General features: G+C 35.1%; 1 protein-coding gene across 1 annotated transcript; it reads left to right on the top strand.

The window, feature by feature from the left end:
• The first annotated feature begins 1406 nt into the window (after nucleotides 1–1406).
• On the top strand, nucleotides 1407–25638 carry LOC136276068 (uncharacterized). Its single transcript, XM_066086924.1, has 4 exons — nucleotides 1407–1886; nucleotides 3762–4177; nucleotides 4541–7325; nucleotides 25468–25638. The coding sequence occupies exons 1-4, from the start codon at nucleotides 1407–1409 to the stop codon at nucleotides 25636–25638; spliced, it is 3852 nt and encodes a 1283-aa protein (XP_065942996.1).
• The last annotated feature ends 721 nt before the right edge of the window (nucleotides 25639–26359 follow it).

The raw sequence follows: 26359 nt of genomic DNA on the forward strand, positions 1-26359 counted from the left end.
GGTTATTAAAATGGTGAAAATGGCGGGCGGACGGCCGGGCGGGCGGCTGCCAAAAGGGTACCCTCATTGTACGGATAACTCCTCCTACAGTTTTCAAGATAGGAAGTTGTTCTTTTGCAGATCAATTGTACATATATCAGAGGTGTGCATATTGCTAGGATTTTGATTTCTGATTATTTATGAAAAAATACCAGATTTTGAACTTAGTCATTTTTTGGCAAAATATTGCATAAAGGGTACCCTCATTGTACGGATAACTCATCCTATAGTTTTCAAGATAGGAAGTTGTTCTTTTGCAGATCAATTGTACATATATCAGAGGTGTGCATATTGCTAGGATTTAGATTTCTGATAATTAATGAAAAAAATACCAGCTTTTGAACTTAGTCATTTTTTGGCAAAATATTGCATATAGGGTACCCTCATAGTACGGATAAATCCTCCTACAGTTTTCAAGATAGGAAGTTGTTCTTTTGCAGATCAATTGTACATATATCAGAGGTGTGCATATTGCTAGGATTTTGATTTCCAATAATTACGAAAAAAAATACTAGCTTTTGAACTTAGTCATTTTTTGGCAAAATATTGCCAATAGGGTACCCTTTATTGTACGGATAACTTCTCCTACAGTTTTCAAGATAGAAAGTTGTTCTTTTGCAGATCAGTTGTACATATATCAGAGTTTAAATATTGCTAGGATTTAGATTTCCGATTATTTATGAAAAAAATATCAGCTTTTGAATTTAGTCATTTTTTGGCAAAATATTGCATATAGGGTACCCTCATTGTACGGATAACTCCTCCTACAGTTTTCAAGATAGGAAGTTGTTCTTTTGCAGATCAATTATACATATATAAGAGGTGTGCATATTGCTAGGATTTAGATTTCTGATTATTTATGAGAAAAAAAAACCAGCTTTTGAACTTAGTCATTTTTTGGCAAAATATTGCATATAGGATACCCTTTCACCTTATCCATTTCACTGGATACAGGTTGACATGGATTATGGATACAGTTCAAATAAAAGAAAACCCGGTTTGCTGTCACATTGACAGCTTTTCACTTGTAATAAATATTAAACAAATGATTGTATATATGTTCGTGGGGATGTAAATTCGTGGGCAAGGGTTACAAATGTACCAATGAAACCCACGAACATTGGTCCCCACAAACAATAATGATTCCACAGTATTTAACTCGACTCGACTACAGATTATTGTCAATTCCACAGTATATTAAAATTGCTTTGACTACAGATTATTGTCAACTAATTATAGTCAACTTACCGTTACAGTAGATTATGATTAGTTGATACAATTATCTCATGCCTACATTTTAATTAGAAAGAAAGTCAATAATGTAGAAATTGTTTTGAAAACTTTAAATTTTAGGGATATTTTTTCAGATGCCAAAGAGAAAAGCTGTTAACACTCGAAAAAAGCGAGAAAGAGAAAGGGAGAGAATGAGACAGAAGAGACGCAAATCTGTTTATGAAGATGCCCAAGACGACCAGACCTTGACAAAGTCCTCTGTTCCTTGCGGGACAGAGGAGGAAGCTGAGGCAGCTTCTCCCGGTAATTTTCCGGGGCACGGTTCTATGGGGTTTCCGCCTAAAGAGGAAAAACCCCTGGCCAGGGTGCAGGCCTCGCCTCGAGTGAAAATGCATTCACCTGCCCCGAGGTTGCCATCTCCTCGGGGAAGTCGTCTGTTTGTCCACGAACAGGACAAGGCACCGTCCCCTGACTCCCTAGAAAGGGTTTGTGCTCCACCGAGGGCACCTGGACCGGACACCGTGCACGTGTCTGGACCAGCAGGTCAGGCGCAGCTGGAAACCTCTATGTATGGAGGGACCAGCAGGAAAACAAAAGATGAGGGCAACTTGAGGGTAAACAAAAAGGAAACTGAAAGGAAAACAAATAGAAATGAGAATGAAAACTATGAGAAAAATGTTATTTCAGATAAAGATATTGACGAAAACACGAGAGAAAGAAATACTGGTCAGTTATTGCAGAAATCATGTAAAACAGGTAACTATGAATCAACTTATTCAGTACAGGGGTCATTTCATCAAGCTAATCCATTGTTTGAAGACAATGCTGGAACTCAATGCGTTGCAAATTGTTTAGCAGGATTGGCCTTTCACAAATTTAAAAATGCAAAGAATTGGACTACACAAGATATGGATAGAGTGTTAATGACAGGGAATGAGTTGTATTCTTATTTGCAAAAGAGCTCATCAATTACTGAAAGATATTTGCTTGTGGAAGAATTACCAGAACTGTTTGAGTGTTTTAATCGATCGTACCAATTTCATGCAAAAGAATCACTTGCAAGTGTTGTTATGGCTGATGATGAATTGAACTATGCAGAATTTAATGCATTGCCTCTAGATGAAGCTCTGCAGGTTGCTCTTTCGGATACTGATGGTTGCTTTGTTTGCTTTGGTGGTAACACCTTTTTAATAGGTAAAACACAAAGTGGATTTTTTGCTTTTGATTCTCATTCAAGGTCTTCTAATGGGATGTTAAGTATGTTTGGAAAAAGTACAAGGGTTTTACTTCAAAATTTAGGTGAAGTATATTCACACATACAAAATCTTGCTCTTTCAATGAGATATTCAAACAGCGTTGAATGTAATTTGACTGGTGTGTCCTGCAAAATGAACTCTATTGAACATGAAAATATCAAGCTAGAGAACGAACACTTTTCTGGTGAACAATTTGAAAGGCCTTTGTTATTAGAAACAACGAGTGTTAAAACACATGATCAAAATGATGATGTTGTGTTCATTAGTCAAGAACAGTTTCAGTTCAGTTTTTCCCCATTGAATTTAGGCAGCAAACAAAATCTTTGTCAAAAATTGAATGTCCCTTACATATCAAACAGAGATTTAATTGATATCCAATGCTCCAGAACAAACATTACTACACCAAGGCTAGAAAAAGAAATCTTAGGAGATGGAAACTGCTTTTTTAGAGCTGTTTCATTCAGTCTAACAAACTCTGAGGATTTTCACAATGTAATGCGCAGCGCTGTCTGTAACCATATGATGGAAAACAAAAAGTTATTTCAACCATTTGTAGATGATGAAGAATCTGTTGAAAGTCACATTTCTTCTACACAAATGACACAGGAAAGTACATGGGCTACTGAGGTTGAAATATTTGCTACAGCTCACTTACTGAACAGCGATATATACACATTCTCTGGAGGGAGATGGATAAGATTTGCAGTGAATGATGTAGAACCCGGTGACCAAAATAGAACAGGGGCACTTTACTTTAATCATCACCAACAAAACCATTATAATGTTGTGCTCTCGGTTAATGGAGAAGAGTCAAACTTGACCCAAATGCCAATGCTTAAAAGTTCACTTGAGTATGAAAAGCGATATCGAAACCGGACACGAATGCAAAAAAATAGACAACAATCGTCAGAAGTACAAAAAAATCATAGTTATGCAGAGGTACGGAAAATTGCTCTGAGAAAGAAGTACCAGAATGACATGAATTTTAGGGGGAAAAAACTCAAAATAGCTGCTCAAAGATATTTGGATGATGAAGAATTCCAAGAAAATATTAGAAAGGTTAGCAAACAAAGGTATCATTCTGAAATTGACTACAATATCAAAACAAAAGAAAGAAGCAGGGAAAAAAGCAAAATTAAATATCAAAAAGATCCTGACCATAGACAAAGAGTGAAAACGAGAATTGTTAAGGCATATACAACAAATGAAGAATATAAGAATGCTTCCAAAAAGAGAAGTACTGAGAGATATGCGACAGATATTGAGCATAGACAGGATGTTAAAAATAGAAGTATTGAGAAGTATGCAACAGATCTCGAACACAAGCAGAAAGTCAAAAAGAGAAGCACTGACAAATATAGAAATGATGAAGAACATAAACAAAAATTAAAAAAGAAAAGCATCGACAGGTATTCAACTGACAAACAGCACAGAGATGACGTCAAAAGGAAAAGTATTCAGAAATACGAATCAAACGCTGAACACCGAGAACATGTCAAAACAAACAGTAAACTGAAGTACAAGTTAGATGAAGTGCACAGGACTCACGTCAATACTGCAAGTACATTGAAGTACAGGGAAAATGAAAACTTCCGGGAAACAAAACTTCATGCAGCAGCTATGAAGTATGAAAAAGATGATTTATTCAGGTCTAAAAGGAAGGCTTCAAGTAAAAATCGATACGATTCCAGTCCAACGGCAAAAGCACAAATTAAAGAGAGAATAAAGAAACAAAGAAATGTTCAACGAGCTAAATTGGAAAATCAGGAAGAAACTGTGAAAGTCTTTAAAGAAAAAGCTAAACAAGGGATAGATTATTCCTGCTGTTGCTGTGATCGGCTCTTATTTAAAAATCAAGTTCAAAAGTGTGAACGACACACATATACAAAAAACGAACAGGCAGCAAATGTTGCAGCGGTTTGCATTCAAGAAAAGTATTGCCACCAATGTACAGAGACGTGTGAAGAAAATTGTATAAAATCCAATTTATGGATTTGTTTTACATGTCACAGGAAAATTTTGAGTGGAAATATTCCAGCAGAAGCCGCAGCTAATAAAATGGCCCTTGAAGATATTCCGAAGGAATTTGAAGAACTTAACAGTCTTGAAAAACACTTGATTGCGATACACATTCCGTTTATGAAAATTATGGCTCTTCCACACGGTGGTCAACAAAATATTCATGGACCAGTTGTATGTGTTCCATCAGATCTGAAGAAAGTAACAAGTTTACCAATGAAACCTGAGGAAGACCTCTTACTAAGAGTGAAGCTAAAGAGAAAACTAAATTATAAAGGATACATCGAATACCAGTTCGTTAATCCAAAACACGTATTCGAGGCATTACAGTATTTGAAAAGAAACAATCAATGGTATGAAGATGTAGCAATAGATACAAGCTGGAATGGAACTGTCGAGAGTTGCCTTACAACTGCTGAAACTGAGGAACAGTTATTAAACGACGATGAACACCAGCAAATTGCGACAGATTCTTGTTTACAACCAGTTGATATTGGTCAGGTGGTTCTGGACCATTACTTTGATGATATTTATGATATTGCTCCAGGTGAAGGAAATAATCCGATTAGAATGTTACAGGAACCAGGTAATGAGGCAAAAACATTTCCGTACCTCTTTCCTACTGGAAAATTTTCATGGAATGACAAAAGAGAAACACGAATTACACTGTCAAGATACTTCAACAATCGTCTTATGAATACAGATGATAGATTCGCAAAAGACAGCAGCTACATCTTTTTCAGCCAGTTTATGTCCGACTTAAATCAAGTTATAGAAAAAACACAAATATCTATCAGAAAATCTGTTAGGAGACTTGAATGTGACCAAAATATGACAGCCAATATGGTACAAAACCCCGAAATTCTATCAAAGCTAATGCGAAATGACGAGGCTTTAAGGTTTATGCAACCCATACGCGGAACGCCAGCATATTGGTCAGCCTCACAAAAAGATCTGTTTGCTATGCTTCGTCAGCTAGGAATCCCAACGTGGTTTTGCTCATTTTCTGCTGCAGAACATAGATGGAATGATGCAATTTCAACGATATTGAGACAACAAAATGATCCAAGAGATCCAAGTATGTTGGACTGGAGTGAAAAAAATGAAGTTCTGAGAAGTAATCCTGTAACAGTTGCTAGAATGTTCGAGCATAGATTTCATGTTTTTCAAACAGAAGTGATATTTTCACCATCACAACCAATTGGAAATGTTAGTGATTATTTCCAGAGAGTCGAATTCCAGCAAAGAGGGTCACCCCACATGCATTGCTTATATTGGGTAGAAAATGCTCCAAACCTTGATGAAAACGGAGAGGAAGAAGTATGCACTTTCATCGACAAATATGTGAGTTGTGCAATACCATCTGACAATGAAGATTTAGAGCTGAAGGATATTGTTTTGTCTGTACAACAACACAGCAAAAAACATTCCAAGTCGTGTAGAAAAAAGGGCACAGAATGTAGGTTTAATTTTCCTAGACCTCCATCTGAATACACATTCATCAATTCTCCTTATGAGGAAGACAACATCGAAAATGATATGGATACAATTCATTTAAAAGAGGAAGAGTCAAAGGCTAAACAAATCCTTTTACAAGTTTGGAATGAAATCCAAGATGATGCAAACGGATTGGAAAACACAGAACAGGTTTTCGAAAAGTTGGGCTTGACACAAGCACAGTACATGGAAGCACACAAACGATTAGCAAAGAAAACGTCAGTTGTTTTAAAAAGAAACCCATCTGAATTATGGACCAATCAGTATAATCCGTGCCTTTTGAAATGCTGGGATGCTAATATGGACATTCAGTTTGTTTTGGATCCATTCAGTTGTATCGTCTACATTATTTCTTACATTTCAAAGTCTGAAAGAGAAATGGGAATGGTGTTAAGACAAACCAAAATAGAGGCAGAAGAAGGAAATGAAAGTGCCCGATCAACCTTAAAGAAAATTGGCTCTGCGTATTTAACTCACAGAGAAGTTAGTGCACAGGAAGCTGTTTATCGGGTATGTAACTTGAAAATGAAGGAATGTTCGAGAAAGGTTGTTTTTATACCAGTTGGGGAGAATCCAACGAGACTGACAAAACCATTGTCTCAAATCAAAAGAAATCAAAAATCAAGAAAAAACGATGAAATTGAGGAAGACGACGATGAAGACATATGGATGACAAACATTGTAGACAGATATGAAAGTCGGCCAAATGAACCGTTGTTTCAAAACATGTGCCTGGCAGAATTTTGCTCAGAATTCAGAGTCCTTGCCAAATCACAGGTTCCAAAGACTAAAAATGAAAATGTGTTTGAACTGCAAAATTCAAAAGGATTTATTCAGAAGCGAACACGTGCTAAGCCGGCAATAGTACGATACCCAAGATTCGATGCTAAAAAAATGCCGGAAAAGTATTACCAGTGCCAATTACAACTGTTCTTGCCTTACTGGGGAATCAATCAACTAAAACCACCAGGCTATGATCAATATGAGGCATTTTACGAAAACGGGCACGTGCGAATATTAGGAAAACACAAATTGCAATCTGTCAAATCCATTGTTGACTCAAACAGAGCAAGGTATGCCCAGAATGAAGATGTAATCGCAGAAGCACAAGAAAACTTCGAACAGATCGGGGAGCCAGAAGATGCTTGGGCAAATCTTTGTCCAGAGACAGAAGTAATGAGACATGAATGCTCTAGAAATAGAAATGTTGATCTAGACTTAAATGCTACAGAAGAATTGCCAGACATGCAACCACAACATAATTCTGATGTTCTTTACAAGGTAAAGCAAAATACACAGTCAAGAGAACAGATAACGCATGTTCTACAAAATTTGAATGAGACTCAAATGAAAGTATTTTACTTGGTGAGAGATTGGTGTTTAAAGAAAACCTTCGGCGAAAAAATTGAATCGCTGCACATTTTCATAACTGGCGGAGCAGGAACAGGCAAGAGTCATCTAATTAAAGCCATACATTATGAAGCATCACGCTTACTGGGAAAAAACTTGACAACTCCAGATAGTGTTTCAGTTCTTCTTACAGCTTTCACAGGAACAGCTGCATATAACATCGGAGGAAATACTATTCACCATTTGTTTTCACTGCCAAAACATATGCCATTGCCTTATGAACCATTGAGAGAACAGAGTCTCAGTGAAATGCGAGTTCAACTTTCAGATCTTCAAATTCTGGTCATTGATGAAATTTCAATGGTGTATAAAAGATTATTATACTATATTCATGAAAGACTAGTTCAAATTAAGAAATGCAAGGAACCATTTGGGGGAGTGTCAGTAATTGCCGTTGGAGATTTCTATCAGCTTCCGCCTGTGAAACAGCGCAAAGATGAACGTCTCTATAAGGATAGTGCTCTTTATCCCTTCGATTTTTGGCTAGACCTTTTCAAAGTAGTAGAATTGACAGATATCATGAGGCAACGACAAGACATTCCATTTGCAGAGGCACTGAATACACTTCGAACAAGAGAAATAAATCAACCATTAGAAGAGCAAACTAACGCTATCTTAAACGAATGTGTACGAGAGGGCCCAGACGATGTCCTTCATGTCTATGCAACAAATGATGAGGTTAATGCTTATAACTTGACAATGCTTCGAAAAAAATGTGACGACTTTGTTGAGATTGACGCTCAAGACTCCACAAAAGATAGAACTACAGGAAAACTGATCGTAAGAGATAAGCCATTGACAAGCTCTAAAACAGACAGTCTTCCAAGCACATTGTTATTAGGACTCGGTGCAAGAGTGATGCTCACAAGAAACTGCAACGTAGATGATGGCCTTGTAAATGGAGTTATGGGAATTGTATCAACATTTGTCTACGGTCAGAGACATGCACAAAACACAGTTGTTGCAATAGGAGTAACTTTTGATAATGTAAATGTCGGGAAGAAACATGGAAAAGGAAATAAAAATGGAAATATCGTTTTAATTGAAAGGATTCATGAAGATATTATGTCCCAGAAAACAAAAAATGTTGTTCGACATCAGTTTCCGTTACGATTGTCATGGGCCTGTACAGCGCACAAAGTGCAAGGATTGACAGTTGATAAAGTAGTAGTTAATTTAGACCGGACATTTTCACCCGGACAAGGTTATGTTGCGTTGAGCAGGGTTACGTCTAAACAAGGATTATTCATTGAATCAAATAAACCTGAAATGGTACAGAAAAGAATTTATGCTGATCCAGAAGTCAATGCAGCTCTCGAGAAAATGCCGACATTAACACTCCCAAAAGCTGAAACATCAGATAATGACTTAAAGATTTATCTTCACAATATTCAAAGCCTTAGCAAACATTTCAGTGATCTTCAGATGGATTTTCGATGTAAAACTGCAGACATAATCTGCCTAACGGAGACTTGGCTGAGATCTGGACAAAACGTGAATGATTTTGAAATAAATGGTTTCAGATTTCACCAAACGAATAGAACAGATTCATATGATTGCACAAATGCACAAGTTTCTCAATTGCATGCCTCAAAAGGTGGTGGTGTGGGTGTTTACATAAAAGAAACCGCTTGTAATAAAATCGTTAGTTCACTTCCTGTGAAAAATATTGAAGGAATCTGTGTAAAATGTATGCCAGAAGATATTGTCGTTGTTACTGTATATCGCCCCAACTCCTTGGATGTTACAAAGTTTTTGATGCAACTCGAAAAGGTGATTACATATTACAAATCTCAGAGGAAATACTTTGCATGTCTTGGAGACTTCAATGAAGACGCAACTTCTGCAGGCCCTATTCAGACTTTTATGATTAAACATGGTTGTAGGCAAATCGTAAATTTCAAAACAACAGAAGGAGCTACTATTTTAGACCATGTTTACTTGTCAAATTCTTTAATGGCAAAAGTCGAAAGAGTATCAACTTACTACAGTTACCACGATGCGTTAATTTTGACCATCACACCAAGCAAATAGATATTTGCGGAAATTTTATTCCTGCTCCCTGCTAAAACCTATTACAATTTTTTTCAGATTTCAATTTCCACTTTTGCAGATTTATATCAAAAATTTTCATTTTTTTTTTTTTTTTTTCATTTTTTGCACTTTAAATTTATATCCTATTCGGGCTATTATGTCTCAAACGGGTTAGTATATCCAATTATGGCGATTGGTCCCAACCTGTATAATGTCTTAAAATTTTCTGATAAAAAATGAATTAATGATCTTCAAAATTTCTTTAAAAGTCCCCCTATTCGGGCTATTATGTCTCAAACGGGTTAGTATACCCAATTTGGGCTATTGGTCCCAACCTGTATAATGTCTTAACATTTCTCACAATATAAATAAAATTACAAAAAGATTTAATTTCATATTGATTGTATAACGACAGACACTTCAAATTAGTGACCAAGATTTCGTTAAACGGCCCTCTAAGGAGATATGGGATCAAACCATAAATGTTTTTTCCCATATATCTCATGAACAGTAAAAAAATTCTAAACTTTGTTAATAAAATGTGTTTAAAATCAAATGACATTGCATTCGATATCAAGAAAAAGAGACTGACCCCTCAAATAAGTGGCCCAGATGGGTCTGAAGTCTTTTGTCTATGACTGTTTATTGAGAGATAATCTTAAATCTAAGAAGCAAATAAATTCATCTTACAGTTATGTATCAGAGCAATATAATGGTTTTCCCATTTGTTACGTAATAAGGGGTTATTTGAGTCAAAACTCCAAAATTTTCATCACCCATATCTCAAAAAATAAAAATATATATTGACATGCAGTAGAGAAGAAAACATGCTCAAAATAATGTACTAAACAAAATACAACCCTCAAAAGTTCGATTAACGGCCCTCATACGGAGATAAAGGATCAATATCTCAAACGTTCTTTCTGGGATAACTCAAGAAAGGTAATGTCTTGGAAACACTTGTTGAACAAAATGCATTTGAAATTAAATGACCTTTCATTTGATGCTAACAACAAACGGCTAACCTCTCAAATTTGGAATCCAAATAAGTCTTTTAATTATAGCGGTTACTGACAGATATTGTGTAAAAGGTTAAAGAATCAAAAATGATTTTAATACAGTTAATGTAACGATTTTTCATGTGTTACAAAAAAAAAATTTTCTAGGGGTCAAAAGTCTAAAATTTAAATCACCCATATCTCAGAAAGGAAAAATATATTTAATGCTGTATAAACGAAAAGTTGCTCAAAATTATGTACCCAATTATTATGTAACAATAAATAATCTTCAAAATTTCTTTAAAAGTCCCCCATAAGGAGGTTACGGATCAGCCTCTTTAACCTTCTTTCCGATATATCTTAAGAACGGTAGCAAATTTCTTAATACTTGTTGAACAAAATTTGTTTAAAACTAAATGACCTTTCATTTGATATCAAAAATGGACTAGCCCTTAAAATTAGGGACCTATATGGGTCTTAACTCATTGATCTATAGCCCTTTACTGAAAGATATTTTGTAAAAGGTTATGAAAGAACAATTATATATAATACGTTTACATATCCAAACATTATAATGATTTTCACATGCGTTACGTAATTAGATGTTTTAGGGACCAGATTTAAAAATCTTTAAAGGAAGTGAATATGAAAAAATTAATTGTTGCTTAATAAATTTTAAAAGCCTTTTGAAACTTAAATATGAGGTCTGTAGCCTTTTTGTTTATTTCTATCAAGAGATTTTATCAATTTAACACTCTCATTGAAAGGTTTATGGAGGTAATCCATTTTTCCCTAGAATGCATCTGTTCTCTGACGTACATCAGCCACATTGCTGCTGGTGACTGGGTCAATGTTGGAACTAGGCCAGTGATTATGTACAGAGTTGATAAAAGTTACGAAAAAAAAATGCCTGGATGTGAAGAAAATATTTTTACTGTCATGTGAGAACAAAAATTTAGTTCATTTCTACAGATGAACCTCCGATAACTTTACATGATTTGTGCAAAAAATGAATAAATAAATTAATTTGTAAAATATGAGACCAGATGTTTGTATGAAGATTTGACAGTCAGTGTTTATATAATAAAATGCTGTTTGTAGATTTCAATTTAAATTAATATAAAAATGTAATTTCATAATCTTTGTGAGGATTCTTACCGTTACTTTTTATCTAAATGCCCTGGAAATTTTTCTGATTTGTTTTTATCCATTTTTGATAAATAAGATCTTTATGATATGTACGCAGGTTCTGTTTATGCTGTCAGAAGAATAACAGAACTTAGACACTATTTAAAAATCAGGATGCTGAGCATTGCACCTTGTGTGCTCATTTATGAAGCACACATAATGTTCAAACTCATAAACAAGAAATTCCCGAGTGCAAGAAGAAATAGGTCACAATAACACTGATCCACGGACATTCCTATTAGTTACATGTCCTATTAACTGCTGGCGGGAATGCATCATTCTGAGATCCAAAATTTTCCTCCATAAACACTGTTTTAAAATGACAACTCTTTACATCCATTTCAAGTTTCAATCCACATTTTGATGATGGCATTTTATCTCTGTTCGGCCTACTAAACGTGTGTAAAAATGCAATGTGTCTCACTGACGTCAGCATCAGTGCTGCCCTCTCTTAGATGCTTAGAGATAACCCAGCAGTGAGGTAATGGTTTTAACAATATGGCAGCTCTCATGGATTGCAAGAAATAGTTACTCTAAGTGGTATATATTTTTACTGTGGAGAGCTCTGTCCAAACGGTTTTCAGATATCATTATACACATCTAACAGACAAATTTGAGCCCTTGATAATTTTTTCATGTTCACTTCCTTTAATCTCTTCTTTCTCAATAGGAAGAAATACAAGTATTTGAAAAACCAACGTAAAAAAATAAGTGATTCAGAAAAGCATTAGTACTCCACTCATATATATATCATGATTCGTTGTCGAAAATCAAAATCGAGACAACGTATTACCATCTAAAAATCGGACGGAAGACCTCCTCGTTGCTCGCAACGAGATCGTGTCTAGTTATTATTATTTTTTTTTTTTCTTACAAATTTTGTGCACGCGATTTCTCAGAAACGGCTCAACCGATTGTCATGAAACTTTCAGATAAGATAGACAGTGATCGAAATCTTTTAGCTTTTTAATTATATTGATGACGTCACTTCCGTTTCTGAGATATTGACGTTTTAGCGATTTTTAGAGGGGTTGCTTGTTACTCTAACTTCTCCTAAACTATAACATATATTGAGTTCAAACTTTCATGGAATGGTAGACAAAAGATTGTAGATTTGCAATTTTATTTTCATTTTGAACTGGATTGAAAGGCGCCGAAGCTCGCCTGGACCCGAAAATTGAGTTTAAAAAAATGTCGTATTTTTTTCTTGTTTTCTTTGTTTATCTCTTTTCTGAAAAATATTTTGTTAAAACATGTAATGTAGGAAAGGTTAATATTTACAGGACCTTTCATTTCATATCAAGGAAAAGGGGCTGGCCCCTCAAATTAGGGGACCAAAGGCCTCTAAAGTCTTTTATCTGTAGCCCTTTACTGAGAAATTTTTTGTGAAATGTTATAGAAGCAAATATGTTTATCTTACGGTTATGTATCCAAGTAATGTAATGATTTTATCATATGTTACGTAATTAAGGGTTTTGAAGGGCCAAAAGTCCAAAATTTTGATCACCCATATCTCAGAAAGGAAAAATATTTCGTAATGCAATACAGAAGAAAAGTTGTTTCAAATGATGTTCTCAACAAAATGCAACCGTCAAAATTTCGTTAAACGGCCCTTAAAAGGAGTTAAGGGACCGGCCCCTAAAACCTTCTTTCTCATATATCTCCAAAACGGTAACGATATTTGAAACACTTGTTGAACAAAATATGTGTAGAATTAAATGACATTTTATTTGATACCAAGAAAAAGGGGCTGGCCCCTTAAATTAGGGGACCAAAGGCCTCTAAAGTCTTTAATCTGTAGTCCTTTCCTGAGAGATATTTTGTGAAATGATGTAGAAGCAAATGTGTTTATTTTAAAGTTATGTATTCAAGTAATGTAATGATTTTATCATGTGTTACGTAAATAAGGGATTTAAGGGGCCAAAAGTCAAAAGTTTTGATCACCCATATCTCAGAAAGGAAAAATATTTTGTAATGCAGTACAGAAGAAAAGTTGTTCAAAATGATGTTCTCAACAAAATGCAACCGTCAAAATTTCGTTAAACGGCCCCTAAAAGGAGTTAAGGGACCGGCCCCTAAAACCTTCTTTCTCATATATCTCCAAAACGGTAACGATATTTTAAACACTTGTTGAACAAAATTTGTGTAGAATAAAATGACCTTTTATTTGATACCAAGAAAAAGGGGCTGGCCCCTTAAATTAGGGGACCAAAGGCCTCTCAAGTCTTTAATCTGTAGCCCTTTACTGAGGGATATTTTGTGAACGGTTATAGAAGCAAATATGTTTATCTTACAGTTATGTATCCAAGCGATGTAATGATTTTATCATGTGTTACATAATAAGGGTTTTTTAGGGGCCAAAATTATAGAATGTTGATCACAAATATCTCAGAAAGGAAATATATTTTGAAATGCAGTAAAGAAGAAAAGATACTCAGAAAGATGTACTTAATAAGATGCAATTTTCAAAATTTCGTTAAATGGCCCCTATAAGGAGTTAAGGGATCAGCCCCTTAAACGTTCTTTCCCATATATCTCATGAACGGTAACTAATTTCTAAACAGTTGTTTAACAAAATGTGTTGAGATTCAATTGACCTTTTATTTGATATCATAAAAAGGGGATGGCGCCTAAAATTAGGAAACTAAAGGGCTCTAAAATGTTTCATCTGTAGCTCTTTACTGAGGGAAATTTAATGAAAGGCTATAGAAGCAAATATGTTTATCTTACAGTTCTGTATCCAAGTAATGTGATGATTTTTTCATGTGTTATGGAATAAGGATTTTTTAGGGGTCAAGGGTCCACAAACTATGACCAGCTATATCTCACCAAGGAAAATGTTTTGAAATGCAGTGTAGAAGAAAAGATACTCAAAATGATGTACTTTACAAAATGCAACCTTCAAAATTTGGTTCAGCGACTCCAATAAGGAGGTAAGGGACTGGCCCCTAAAATTTTTTTTTCTCAGATATCTCAAGAACGGTGACGAATTTCTAAACCCTTGTTGAACAAAGCTCTTATCCTTGAAACCAAAACAGTATCTGGCCCTTAGAATGTAGACCCCGTTTTTCTATTCTAAATCATGTTTAGCAAAATCAAGATCTAACATATATCTCAAATTCTAAAATCAGACGGAAGACCTCCTCGTTGCTCGCAACGAGATCGTGTCTAGTTATTTTTCTTTTTTTTTCTTACAAATTTTGTGCACGCGATTTCTCAGAAACGACTCGACCGATTTTCATGAAACTTTCAGATATGATAGATAGTGAGCAAAAGCTTATAGGTTTTTAATTATATTGATGACGTCACTTCCGTTTTTAGCTCACCTGAGCTGAAAGCTCAAGTGAGCTATTCTGATCACATTTTGTCCGTCGTCCGTCTGTCCGTCCGTCTGTCCGTCTGTCCGTCCGTCCGTCTGTCCGTCTGTCCGTCTGTAAACTTTTTACATTTTGAACTTCTTCTCTAAAACCGCTTATCCAATTTCAACCAAATTTGTCACAAAGCATCCTTATGGGAGGGCGAATATAAATTGCAGAAATAAAAGTTTGATCTGTATTCAAAGCGGAGAAAACCTTGAAACTGTAGAAAAAGGGGGGTGCATTTTTAAAAATCTTCTTCTCAAGAACTACCGAGGCAAATTCAACCTAGTTTAGCATAAATTATCCTTATGGGAAGGAAAATATAAATTGCAAAAATTAAGTGGTAATTCTGTTTCAAATCTGAGTTATTACGAAAATAATAATAAAGGAAAGGCGTGTTTCAATCAGTTTAATAGCTTCGGGTTCGGCATACGGTAAAATGATTCCATACTTCTAAAACGAGGTTCTTTGTTTAAAGCAGCCATGACATTATACGAAAAAGGTCTTTCTGACTATGATGAATTTGCTTGTTGTGCAACAGTTTGCGTATGAAGGGAAATTTTGAAACATACAAAATATATTGGTGCCGATTTTGTGAAGTAAATTGAGGCTAAATATTTCAATGCGTTGATAGTTTTCACACATGACGATGGTGTTAGCTTGTTCTGATTTTCGTTTCGTTCTCATTATGCTTTGTAACCTGGAAACTATCGTCTGTATTTCGTGATTTTTACGTATCAAATCAAACAGAGACTTCGGTAAATCAAACAGTTAACTGTTTACCTGCGCAAATTAAGCAAAATCGGATGTAGGGGTACTGAAATACAATTCATTCTATCGGTAATTCGGCATAATCTTTTGCGTAATGGTACATGTAGATTAATGCAATAGGTTTTGTTGAGATGCTCGGCATTTTCTCGAGTTTATTCAGTTTAAATAGAGTTTGATATCGCTGACGGAAATATGTAGGTATATACATGTATATATATGATTCATTTCGAAAAAATAAATTGTGTTCTTTATTTGTTATACATGTAGTGCATGTTTCTTGTGTTTAATTGTTTACAATTTCTATTTACTAACCATATTTGAGTGTTAAGCTTCGAATTATAAGCAAGATACAGAGATTTGCTCACAATTCTATGTTTGTACACAGATCTTAAAAACTAAAGCTTAAAAAATTAAAAAATTTGTCAATATTTATTAAGAAAATTTACAAAGCCTGTTCTTCCAGAAACCAACTTTAACAACTTATTGTATTGTAACCTTAACCTTTTTAGCTCACCTGAGGGTGGGGCCACAATGGGGGGTCGAAGTTTAACAAATGAATATATAGAGTAAATCTTTAAAAATCTTCTCCTCAGAAACTAATCAGCCAGGAAAGCTGAAACTTGTGTGAAAGCATCATCAGGTAATGTAGATAAAAATTTGTGAAAATCATGATCTCCGGAGGTAGGGTGGGGCCACAATGAAGGATCGAAGTTTTACATAGGAATATATAGAATAAATCTTTAAAAATCTTCTTCTCAGAAACTAATCGGCCAGGAAAGCTGACACCTGTGTGGAAGTATCCTCAGGTAGTGTAGATTCAAAGTTGTGAAAATCATGACCCCCGGGGTACGGTGGGGCCACAATGGGGGATCGAAGTTTAATATAGGAATATATAGAGTAAATCTTTAAAAATCTTCTTCTCAGAAACTAATCAGCCAGGAAAGCTGAAACTTGTGTGAAGGCATCCTCAGGTAGTGTAGATTCATAGTTGTGAAAATCATGACCCCCAGGGATAGGGTGGGGCCACAATGGGGGATTGAAGTTTAAAATAGGAATATATAGAGTAAATCTTTAAAAATCTTCTTCTCAGAAACTAATCAGCCAGGAAAGCTGACACTTTTGTGGATGCATCCTTAGGTAGTGTAAATTCAAAGTTGTGAAAATCATGACCCCCGGGGGTAGGATGGGGCCACAATGGGGGATCGAAGTTAAACATAGGAATATATAGAGTAAATCTTTAAAAATCTTCTTCTCAGAAACTAATCTGCCGGCAATGCTGAATCTTCTTCGGAAGCATCCTCAGGTAGTGTTGATTCACAGTTGTGAAAATAATAACCCCTGGGGGTAGAATGGGGCCACAATGGGGGGTCGAAGTTTAACATATGATTATATAGAGTAAATCTTTAAAAATCTTCTTCTCAGAAACTAATTAGCCAGGAAAGCTGAAACTTGTGTGGAAGCATCCTCAGGTAGTGTAGATTCAAATTTGTGAAAATCATAACCCTGGGGGTAGGTTTGGGCCACAATGGGAGGTCGATGTTTTACATAGGAATAAACAGTGTAAATCTTTTAAAATCTTCTTCTCAGAAACTAATCAGCCAGGAAAGCTGAAACTTGTGTGAAAGCATCCTCAGGTAGTGTAGATTTATAGTTGTGAAAATCATGATCCCCAGGGGTAGGGTGGGGCCACAATGGGGGGGTCAAAGTTTAACAAAGGAATATATAGGGTAAATCTTTAAAAATCTTCTCAGAAACTAATCAGCCAGATGTTTCTTTATAATTGTTAAGAATTTGGCCCCAGGACAATTCTTTGGCCTCCCGAGAAGGTTCAGAGTTTGATGTACGTTTATATCTAATATATAAACTATTGTTAAGGATCATTTTGAGAACTGCAATACTCAACATATGATATGACTATAAAATCATCTTGTTAGAAAAGGGACTAATGATTATAAACATAAGAATATCCAGGGGAAAATGGATTTTATTTATACAGGATCTACATGTATTATTGTACATTGTCCAGATAGTTTGTATTATGACTCCATTAAGCTGATTTTATCATACCTATTATTCCTCAGGTGAGCGATGTGGCCCATGGGCCTCTTGTTGAGATATTGACGTTTTAGCGATTTTTAGAGGGGTGGCTTGTTACTCTAACTTCTCCTAAACTATAAAAGATATCGAGTTCAAACTTTCAGGGATAGTAGACGAAAGATTGTAGATGTGCAATTTTATTTTCATTTTGATATGGCTTGAAAGGCGCCGAAGCTCGCCTGGACCCGAAAATTGAGTTTAAAAAAAATGTCGTATTTTTCTGGATTTCTTTGTTTATCTCTTTTCTGAAAAATATTTTGTTAAGACATGTAATGTAAAAAAGGTTTATATTTACAGGACCTTTCATTTGATATCAAGAAAAAGGGGCTGGCTCCTCCAATTATGGGACCAAAGGGCTCTAAAGTCTTTTATCTGTAGACCTTTACTGAGATATATTTTGTGAAAGGTTATAGAAGCAAATGTGTTTATCTTAAAGTTATGTATCCAAGTAATTTAATAATTTTATCATGTGTCACGTGATTAGGGGTTTTTAGGGGCCAAAAGTCCAAAATTTTGATTACCCATATCTCCGAAAGAAAAAAATATTTTAAAATGCAGTACAGAAGAAAAGTTGTTCAAAATGATGTTCTCAACAAAATGCAACCTTGAAAATTTCGTTAAACGGCCCCTATAAGGAGATTAGGGATCGGCCTCTAAAATCTTCATTCTCATATATCTCCAAAACGGTAACGAATTTCTAAACACTTGTTGAACAAAATTTGTTTAAAATTAAATGGCCTTTCATTTGATGTCAAGAAAAAGGGGCTGACCCCTCAAATAAGGGGACCAAAGGGCTCTAAAGTCTTTGATATGTAGCCCTTAATTGAGAGATATTTTGTGAAAGGTTATAGAAGCAAATATGTTTATCTTACAGTTATGTATTCAAGTAATGTTATGATTTTATCATGTGTTATGTAATAAGGGGTTTTAGGGGCCAAAAGTCCCAACTTTTAATCACCCACATCTCAGAAAGGAAAAATATTTTGTAATGCAGTACAGAACAAAAGTTGTTCAAAATGACGTTCTCAACAAAATGCAACCCTCAAAATTTCGTTAAACGGCCCCTCAAAGGAGATAAGGGACCGGCCCCTAAAACCTTCTTTCTCATATATCTCCAGAACGGTACCGAATTTCTAAACACTTGTTGAACAAAATTTGTTTAGAATTAAATGACCTTTTAATTCATATCAAAAAAAAGGGGCTGGCCCCTAAAATTAGGGGACCAAAGGGCTCTTAAGTCTTTTATCTATAACCCTTTATTGAAGGATATTTTGTGAAATGTTATAGAAGCAAATGTGTTTATCTTATAGTTATGTATTTAAGCAATGTAATGATTTTATCATGTGTTACGTAATTCAGGGTTTTTAGGGGCCAAAAGTCCAAAACTTGATCACCCATATATCAGAAAGGAGAAATATTTTGTAATGCAGTACAGTAGAAAAGTTGTTCAAAATGATGTTCTCAACAAAATGCAACCTTCAAAATTTAGTTAATCGGCCCCTAAAAGGAGATTAGGGATCGGCCCTTAAAACCTTCTTTCTTATATATCTCCAGAACGGTTACGAATTTCTAAACACTTGTTGACAAAATTTGTTTAGAATTAAATGACCTTTTATTGCATATCAAGAACAAGGGGCTGGCCCCTAAAATCAGGGGACCAAAGGGCTATAAAGTCTTTAATCTGTAGCCCTTTACTGAGAGGTATTTTGTGAAAGGTTAGAGAGGCAAATGTGTTTATCCTGCAGTTATGTATTTAAGCAATGTATTGGTTTTGTCATGTGTTTTGTAATTAGGGGTTTTTAGGGGCCAAAAGTCTAAAATTTTGATCACCCATATCTCAAAAGAAAAAAATATTTTGAAATGCAGTACAGAAGAAAAGTTGTTCAAATGATGTTCTCAACAAAATTCAACCTTCAAAATTTAGTTAAACGGCCCCTAAAAGGATATAAGGGATCGGCCCCTAAAACCTTCTTTCTTATATATCTCCAGAACGGTAACGAATTGTTGAACAAAATTTGTGTAGAATTAAATTACCTTTTATTTGAATCAAAGAAAAAGGGACACGTCCCTTAAATTAGGGGATCAAAGAGCTCTAAAATCTTTTATCTATAGCCCTTTTATGAGAGCCATTTTGTGAAAGGTTATTAAAGCTAGATTAGGTAAAATACGTTTAAATATCCTAACAATATTATGATTTTCTCTTGCGTTACCCAATTGGGGTTTTAGGGACCAGAGTTAAACAAGTTTGATCTTTTCTATCTTAATTGAAAGAAATGCAAGTATTTAAAAAAGCAAGAGAACTTATAAAAAGCGATACAATAAAGCATTAGTACTTCACTCCTTTTTCCAAAACATATTTTGTTGTCGAAAATTAAAGTCGATGATGTCATATTTCATTCTAAAAATTGAACGGAAGACCTCCTCGTTGCTCGCAACGAGATCGTGTCTAGTTAGGGTCTTCCGTCTTCAGCGGAAGACCCTTCTATTATTCTATTGTTTCTTTTTCACTTTTCTTATTGTTATTATTATTATTCTTCTTTTTTTTTCTTACCGATTTTGTGCAGACGATTTCTCGGAGATGGCTGGGTCGATTTCGCTCAAATTTGCAGTATAAAGGTGTTTTTATCTGAAGCTGATACATTTTGTTTCATTTTTGAAAAAAACACTTCCGGTCAGAAGTTATCGTCCGTTTACGATTTTAAAAAATCAATTTTGTTGGTCGGGTTTCTCAAAAACGAGTAAAGATAGAGAACTGAAATTTTTAGAGATGATACATCTACCGTTTTTCTGGTGCACCTCGGTCAAGAGAATGTCCGCCGTCACTTCCGGTCGTCACCGGAAGGATATTTCAAAAATTGAATTTTTCGACTTTTTTATTTTTTAATATTTTTCTTTGAAATTTTTACACCTTACAGTGACCCTTTTACTGATTAAGAATATGTAATTAGTTTTAAAATCGATCAAGGCATTCTCGAGAAATTAAGCGTCAAAGTTCTGAAGCGGAGTCCGAGTAGCTCAGTCGTTATAGTCGTGGACATGGCCCAGGCGACCCGGGTTCAAGCCTCGAGTGCCGCAAAATTTTTTTCTCTTTTTTTCGCTTAGATCTATGATTTTATCTTTGAATTGATAAGTTTAATCTTATCTATTCAAAAATTGGACGGAAGACCCACTCGTTGCTCGCAACGAGATCGAATCTAGTTATTATTATTATTCTTTTTTTTTCTTACCAATTTTGTGCAGACGATTTCTCGCAGATGGCTGGGTCGATTTCGCTCAAATTTTCAATATAAACGTGTTTTTATCTAAAGCTGATACATTTTGTTTCATTTTTGAAAAAAACACTTCCGGTCAGAAGTTATCGTCCGTTTACGATTTTAAAAAATCAATTTTGTTGGTCGGGTTTCTCAAAAACGAGTACAGATAAATGGCTGAAATTTTCAGAGATAATAGATCTACCGTTTTTCTGGTGCACCTCGGTCAAGAGAATATCCGCCGTTACTTCCGGTCGTCACTGGAAGGAAATTTTAAAAATTGAATTTTTCGACTTTTTTATTTTTTAATATTTTTTTCTGAAATTTTTACACCTTATAGTGACCCTTTTACTGATTAAGAATATGTAATTAAATTTAAAATCGATTAAGGCATTCTCGAGAAATTAAGCGTCAAAGTTCTGAAGCGGAGTCCGAGTAGCTCAGTCGTTAAAGTCGTGGACATGGCCCAGGCGACCTGGGTTCAAGCCTCGAGTGCCGCAAAATTTTTTTCTCTTTTTTTCGCTTAGATCTACGATTTTATCTTTGAATTCTATTATTCTATTGTTTCTTTTTCACTTTTCTTATTCTTATTATTATTAAGGTCTTCCGTTTCCAACGGAAGACCTTATTGTTTTCGTTCGGTTTCTTTTTCCCTATTATTAAGGTCTTCCGTTTCCAACGGAAGACCTTATTGTTTTCGTTCGGTTTCTTTTTCCCTATTATTATTATTATTTTTTTTTTCTTACAAATTTTGTGCACGCGATTTCTCAGAAACGGCTCGACTGATTTTCATGAAACTTTCAGATATGATAGATAGTGATCGAAACCTTAAAGGTTTTTAATTGTATTTATGACGTCACTTCCGTTTTTGAGATATTGACGTTTTAGCAATTTTTAGAGGGGTGGCTTGTTACTCTAACTTCTCCTAAACTATAAAAGATATTGAGTTCAAACTTTCATGGAATGGTAGACAAAAGATTATAGATTTGCAATTTTATTTTCATTTTGAACTGGATTGGAAGGCGCCGAAGCTCGCCTGGACCCGAAAATTTAGTTTAAAAAAACGTCGTATTTTTTTCTTGTTTTTTTTGTTTATCTCTTTTCTGAAAAATATTTTGTTAAGACATGTAATGTAAGAAAGGTTAATATTTACAGGACCTTTCATTTGATATCAAGAAAAAGGGGCTGGCCCCTCAAATTAGGAAACCAAAGGGCTTTAAAGTCTTTTATCTGTAGCCCTTTACTGAGAAATTTTTTGTTAAATGTTATAGAAGCAAATATGTTTATCTTACAGTAATGTATCCAAGTACTGTAATGATTTTATCATATGTTACGTAATTAAGGTTTTGAAGGGCCAAAAGTCCAAAATTTTGATCACCCATATCTCAGAAAGAAAAAATATATTGAAATGTAGTATAGAAGAGAAGTTGTTTCAAATAATGTTCTTAACAAAATGCAACCTTCAAAGTTTCGTTAAACGGCCCCTAAAAGGAGTTAAGGGACCGGCCCCTAAAACCTTCTTTCTCATATATCTCCAAAACGGTAACGATATTTTAAACACTTGTTGGTTTTTTTTAAAGGAAAAGATGTTTGTAAACAGAAATTTTCTATCAAATGTTAATATAGTCACCTCTTTGGCAAACTTACAGGATATGACTATATATTATCAAGAATTCTATTCTATTATCTCATAGTATCTTAATTATTGTAATTATATCAAAACCTATGACCTTAACACATTATCTTTTACATTTACAACCCACGGATCGTTGTTTACGGCCGGACCAATGGATTATTATGCTGTTTGGGTAAGAGTTGGTTTGGGTACGACTTCACCTGACTCTGTACAAAGAAAAGACTTCCAGGCAACACACATTTTTCTCTGATTGACAACATTGAGCATGTCCGAGGTTTTGTTATGATTACATTTTTTAATTACCGGAAAACCATACATTTCCTCCTTTAAATATGTCTTGTTTCATATCCAATATATGTACGGTGTACCAGACAAGTATACACTATGTATATAGACCATTTAAAGAATTTAATCAAAAACATTAAAAGTAATAGAGTTCTGTATAATTATCTTTTATAGATAGAACAAAAATCATCACTTAATTAAACATACATAAGCAAAAAAAAATAAATGTAAAAATTGTAAATTTGGACATTAAGAATATTTTATTCATCCACATTTTTTTGTCATAAATCTAAATTGAAAGTTAATGTGGAAGACAATTTGTGTAACATAAATAATGGTAACTTAAAAACAGTAGTTATCATTATGGTTATTTTTAAAAAATCACAAAAGCAGACAAATACCTCAATTATCGTTTGGTTCAATTGGTTGAAAATAAGTCAAATGCTTGGTTTAAATATACATATATACATATATACGACTGCATAAAGTTACAAAGTCAAACGTGCATGTAATTCATTCATCCAGTATCAAGGTCCCTTAATTGGGGGGGGGGGGTGTGTTATACCAGGCACATTTAATACAATTATATATTTGTCATTATCATTATTACAAAATAGTGATGAAATACACAGATAGAATGTCCAGATCGAATTACAATTTTTGTCCCCCGCCGCACCGTGGAGCGGGGACATAGAAATGCCGGGCGTCCGTCCGTGGATCCGTGCGTCCGTCCGTCACACTTTTTTGTAAGCGCTCTCATGCCTACCAATTTTGACGGATTTTCATTAAATTTATACCAAATGTTTATACCACTAATACTTTGTTCAAGTTCGAAAATCAGCATTGGTCGATACTTTTAGTTGGAGTTATGGGACTTTGATCACAATAATGACTCCGTTTTATCAAAAAATTGACCTTGTAAGCGCTCTCATGCCTACAAATTTTGACGGATTTTCATTAAATTTATACCAAATGTTTATACCACTAATGTTTTGGTCGAGTTCGAAAATCAGTATTGGTCGACGCTTTTTGTTGGAGTTATGGGATTTGGACCACAATAATGACTCCGTTTTATCAAAAAATTGACCTTGTAAAAGCTCTCATGCCTACAAATTTTGACGGATTTTCATTAAATTTATACCAAATGTTTATACCACTAATGCTTTGGTCGAGTTCGAAAATCAGTATTGGTCGACGCTTTTTGTTGGAGTTATAGGATTTGGACCACAATAATGACTTCGTTTTATCAAAAAATGGACCTTGTAAAAGCTCTCATGCCTACAAATTTTGACTGATTTTCATTGAATTTATATCAAATGTTTATACCACTAATAATTTGGTCAAGTTCGAAAATCAGCATTGGTCGATGCTTTTTATTGGAGTTATGGTACTTTGACCACAATAAAGACTCCGTTTTATCCAAAAATTGACATTGTAAGCGCTCTCATGCCTACAAATTTTGACGGATTTACATGAAATTTATACCAAATGTTTATACCACTAATACATTGGTCAAGTTCCTAAATCAGCCTTGGTCATTACTAGTATACTGCTTGACCGGCGGGGGACCCAGGAATTGTATTCTTGTTTCAACTAAATAACAAATGATTCATAGATGAAATATATGACCGTCAAAATAGTAAGAATAGATCATTAAAACTGCATCAGAAGTCAATTAAAACAACCGAATTTATTTATTTTACAACGATGGATAAACAAGTTCTACAACTTATATTAATATCTCTTGTTGGCACGGATGTTAGCGCGAGGGGGTCATTGGTGTGGGACGAAGCCGGAGTACCCTGAGAGAACCCGAGTGTCCAAGCGGGCGACCGCCATACCCTATCACATCCAACCTCTGTCGATCACGGGGATCGAACTCGGGTCGCAGCGGTGAAAAGAAGTCAATTTGAGATGGTGAAATTTGCGTGGTCATTTTTTTTTACATTTAGTACAGTACCATTTCGAATTCACTTCTTCAAACACCTTCTTTGGAATTGAAAGGCACGACTTGTGAAACCACACCTCACAGTCCTCACATTTCCCCATTTTTGTCTTCCCTATTGTCTGGTAATCTGCAAATGCAGAAAAGTGGGATCTTGAAGGACTTTGTCACCATTTTCTGCATATTCCTTTCTTCTGACGGAAAAGGGCACATCTGGTTTTCTGCCAAACATGAGAGTAAATGATTTCTCATACTTTTCTGGGTGTAAGTTTTCATTGATGGGTCATTTCCAAAACAAAGATCTGTTGCATATGCAAATGAAAATAATCCACAATCATATCCTCCTTTTTTCGCTTGCAGTTGATGACATTTATACCCATGGTCTGCTCTTGGATCATCATAATGCATGCAGCTTGCATTTTAACGTCCATGGAAACTGATGTAAACAGGGAGTGGAAGACAGTAATGGTGAAGATTCAGGTGATAATGGTGGCAGCGAACATGGGGAAGAAGGCAAGTCTTCATCGCTTACACTGGTTTTAGGTGAAGGCACCATGTTGTCAATTTTGGATGGAGATGGAGCTGAGATGATAGGTGTCTCTGGTGTCACACAGGGATAAGGTTCGTCAGCTTCTTCTGCTTTAAAAATGACTTTTTCCCAACTGAGCCATGCATCATACATCGTAGCAAGAGTATCCATTTTTTCATTGAACTCTTTTGTACATGTACCCACAGTAGATGCATAGTCTGCAATAGCCTAGCATAATACCATCATTTCCTGAATTTTTGATAATTGATTTTTCTTATTTTTTTCGCAGATGTTGACTGCTTTCTGTGTTTCTGTAATTGTCCTTTTGTGTCTCCTACCTGTACATATTTTTTGGTATTATAGGCGCCACCTCTCTGCAACATCATCAATATTGAATCTATTTTCCCCTTGCTCTATCCTTCCGGCAAAAACATGTCTACATGGCAAAATCATGTTCTTCTTAAGAGAACAACTGCACGTTTTATTGTTCTTTGATGTGCTTAAACGGGCTTTTTCTAGTTCTGCAAATATAATGCCTGCTGCATATGGTGTAATGTTTTAAACAATGTCATCTTTTACAACATCATCATCTCCTAGGAGGTATGCGGTTTTAAATGTATGGTTGATTTCTCGGTGAGACATTTCATTTACTTTTCCCCTGTGCAGTAGTAATATGCTCTTTACTCCTCTGTTAGTGTCATATTTCTTTTCAGGATATCTTTGATTTTCTAGTCATGTGACTCCATCCTATTATTTGTTGTGTTTCCAAGATTAATTTGTTGGACTGTTTTATAGAATGCCCAATGTTTTAT

Source organism: Magallana gigas, chromosome 1 (assembly GCF_963853765.1).
Source record: "Magallana gigas chromosome 1, xbMagGiga1.1, whole genome shotgun sequence".
NCBI lineage: Eukaryota > Metazoa > Mollusca > Bivalvia > Ostreida > Ostreidae > Magallana > Magallana gigas.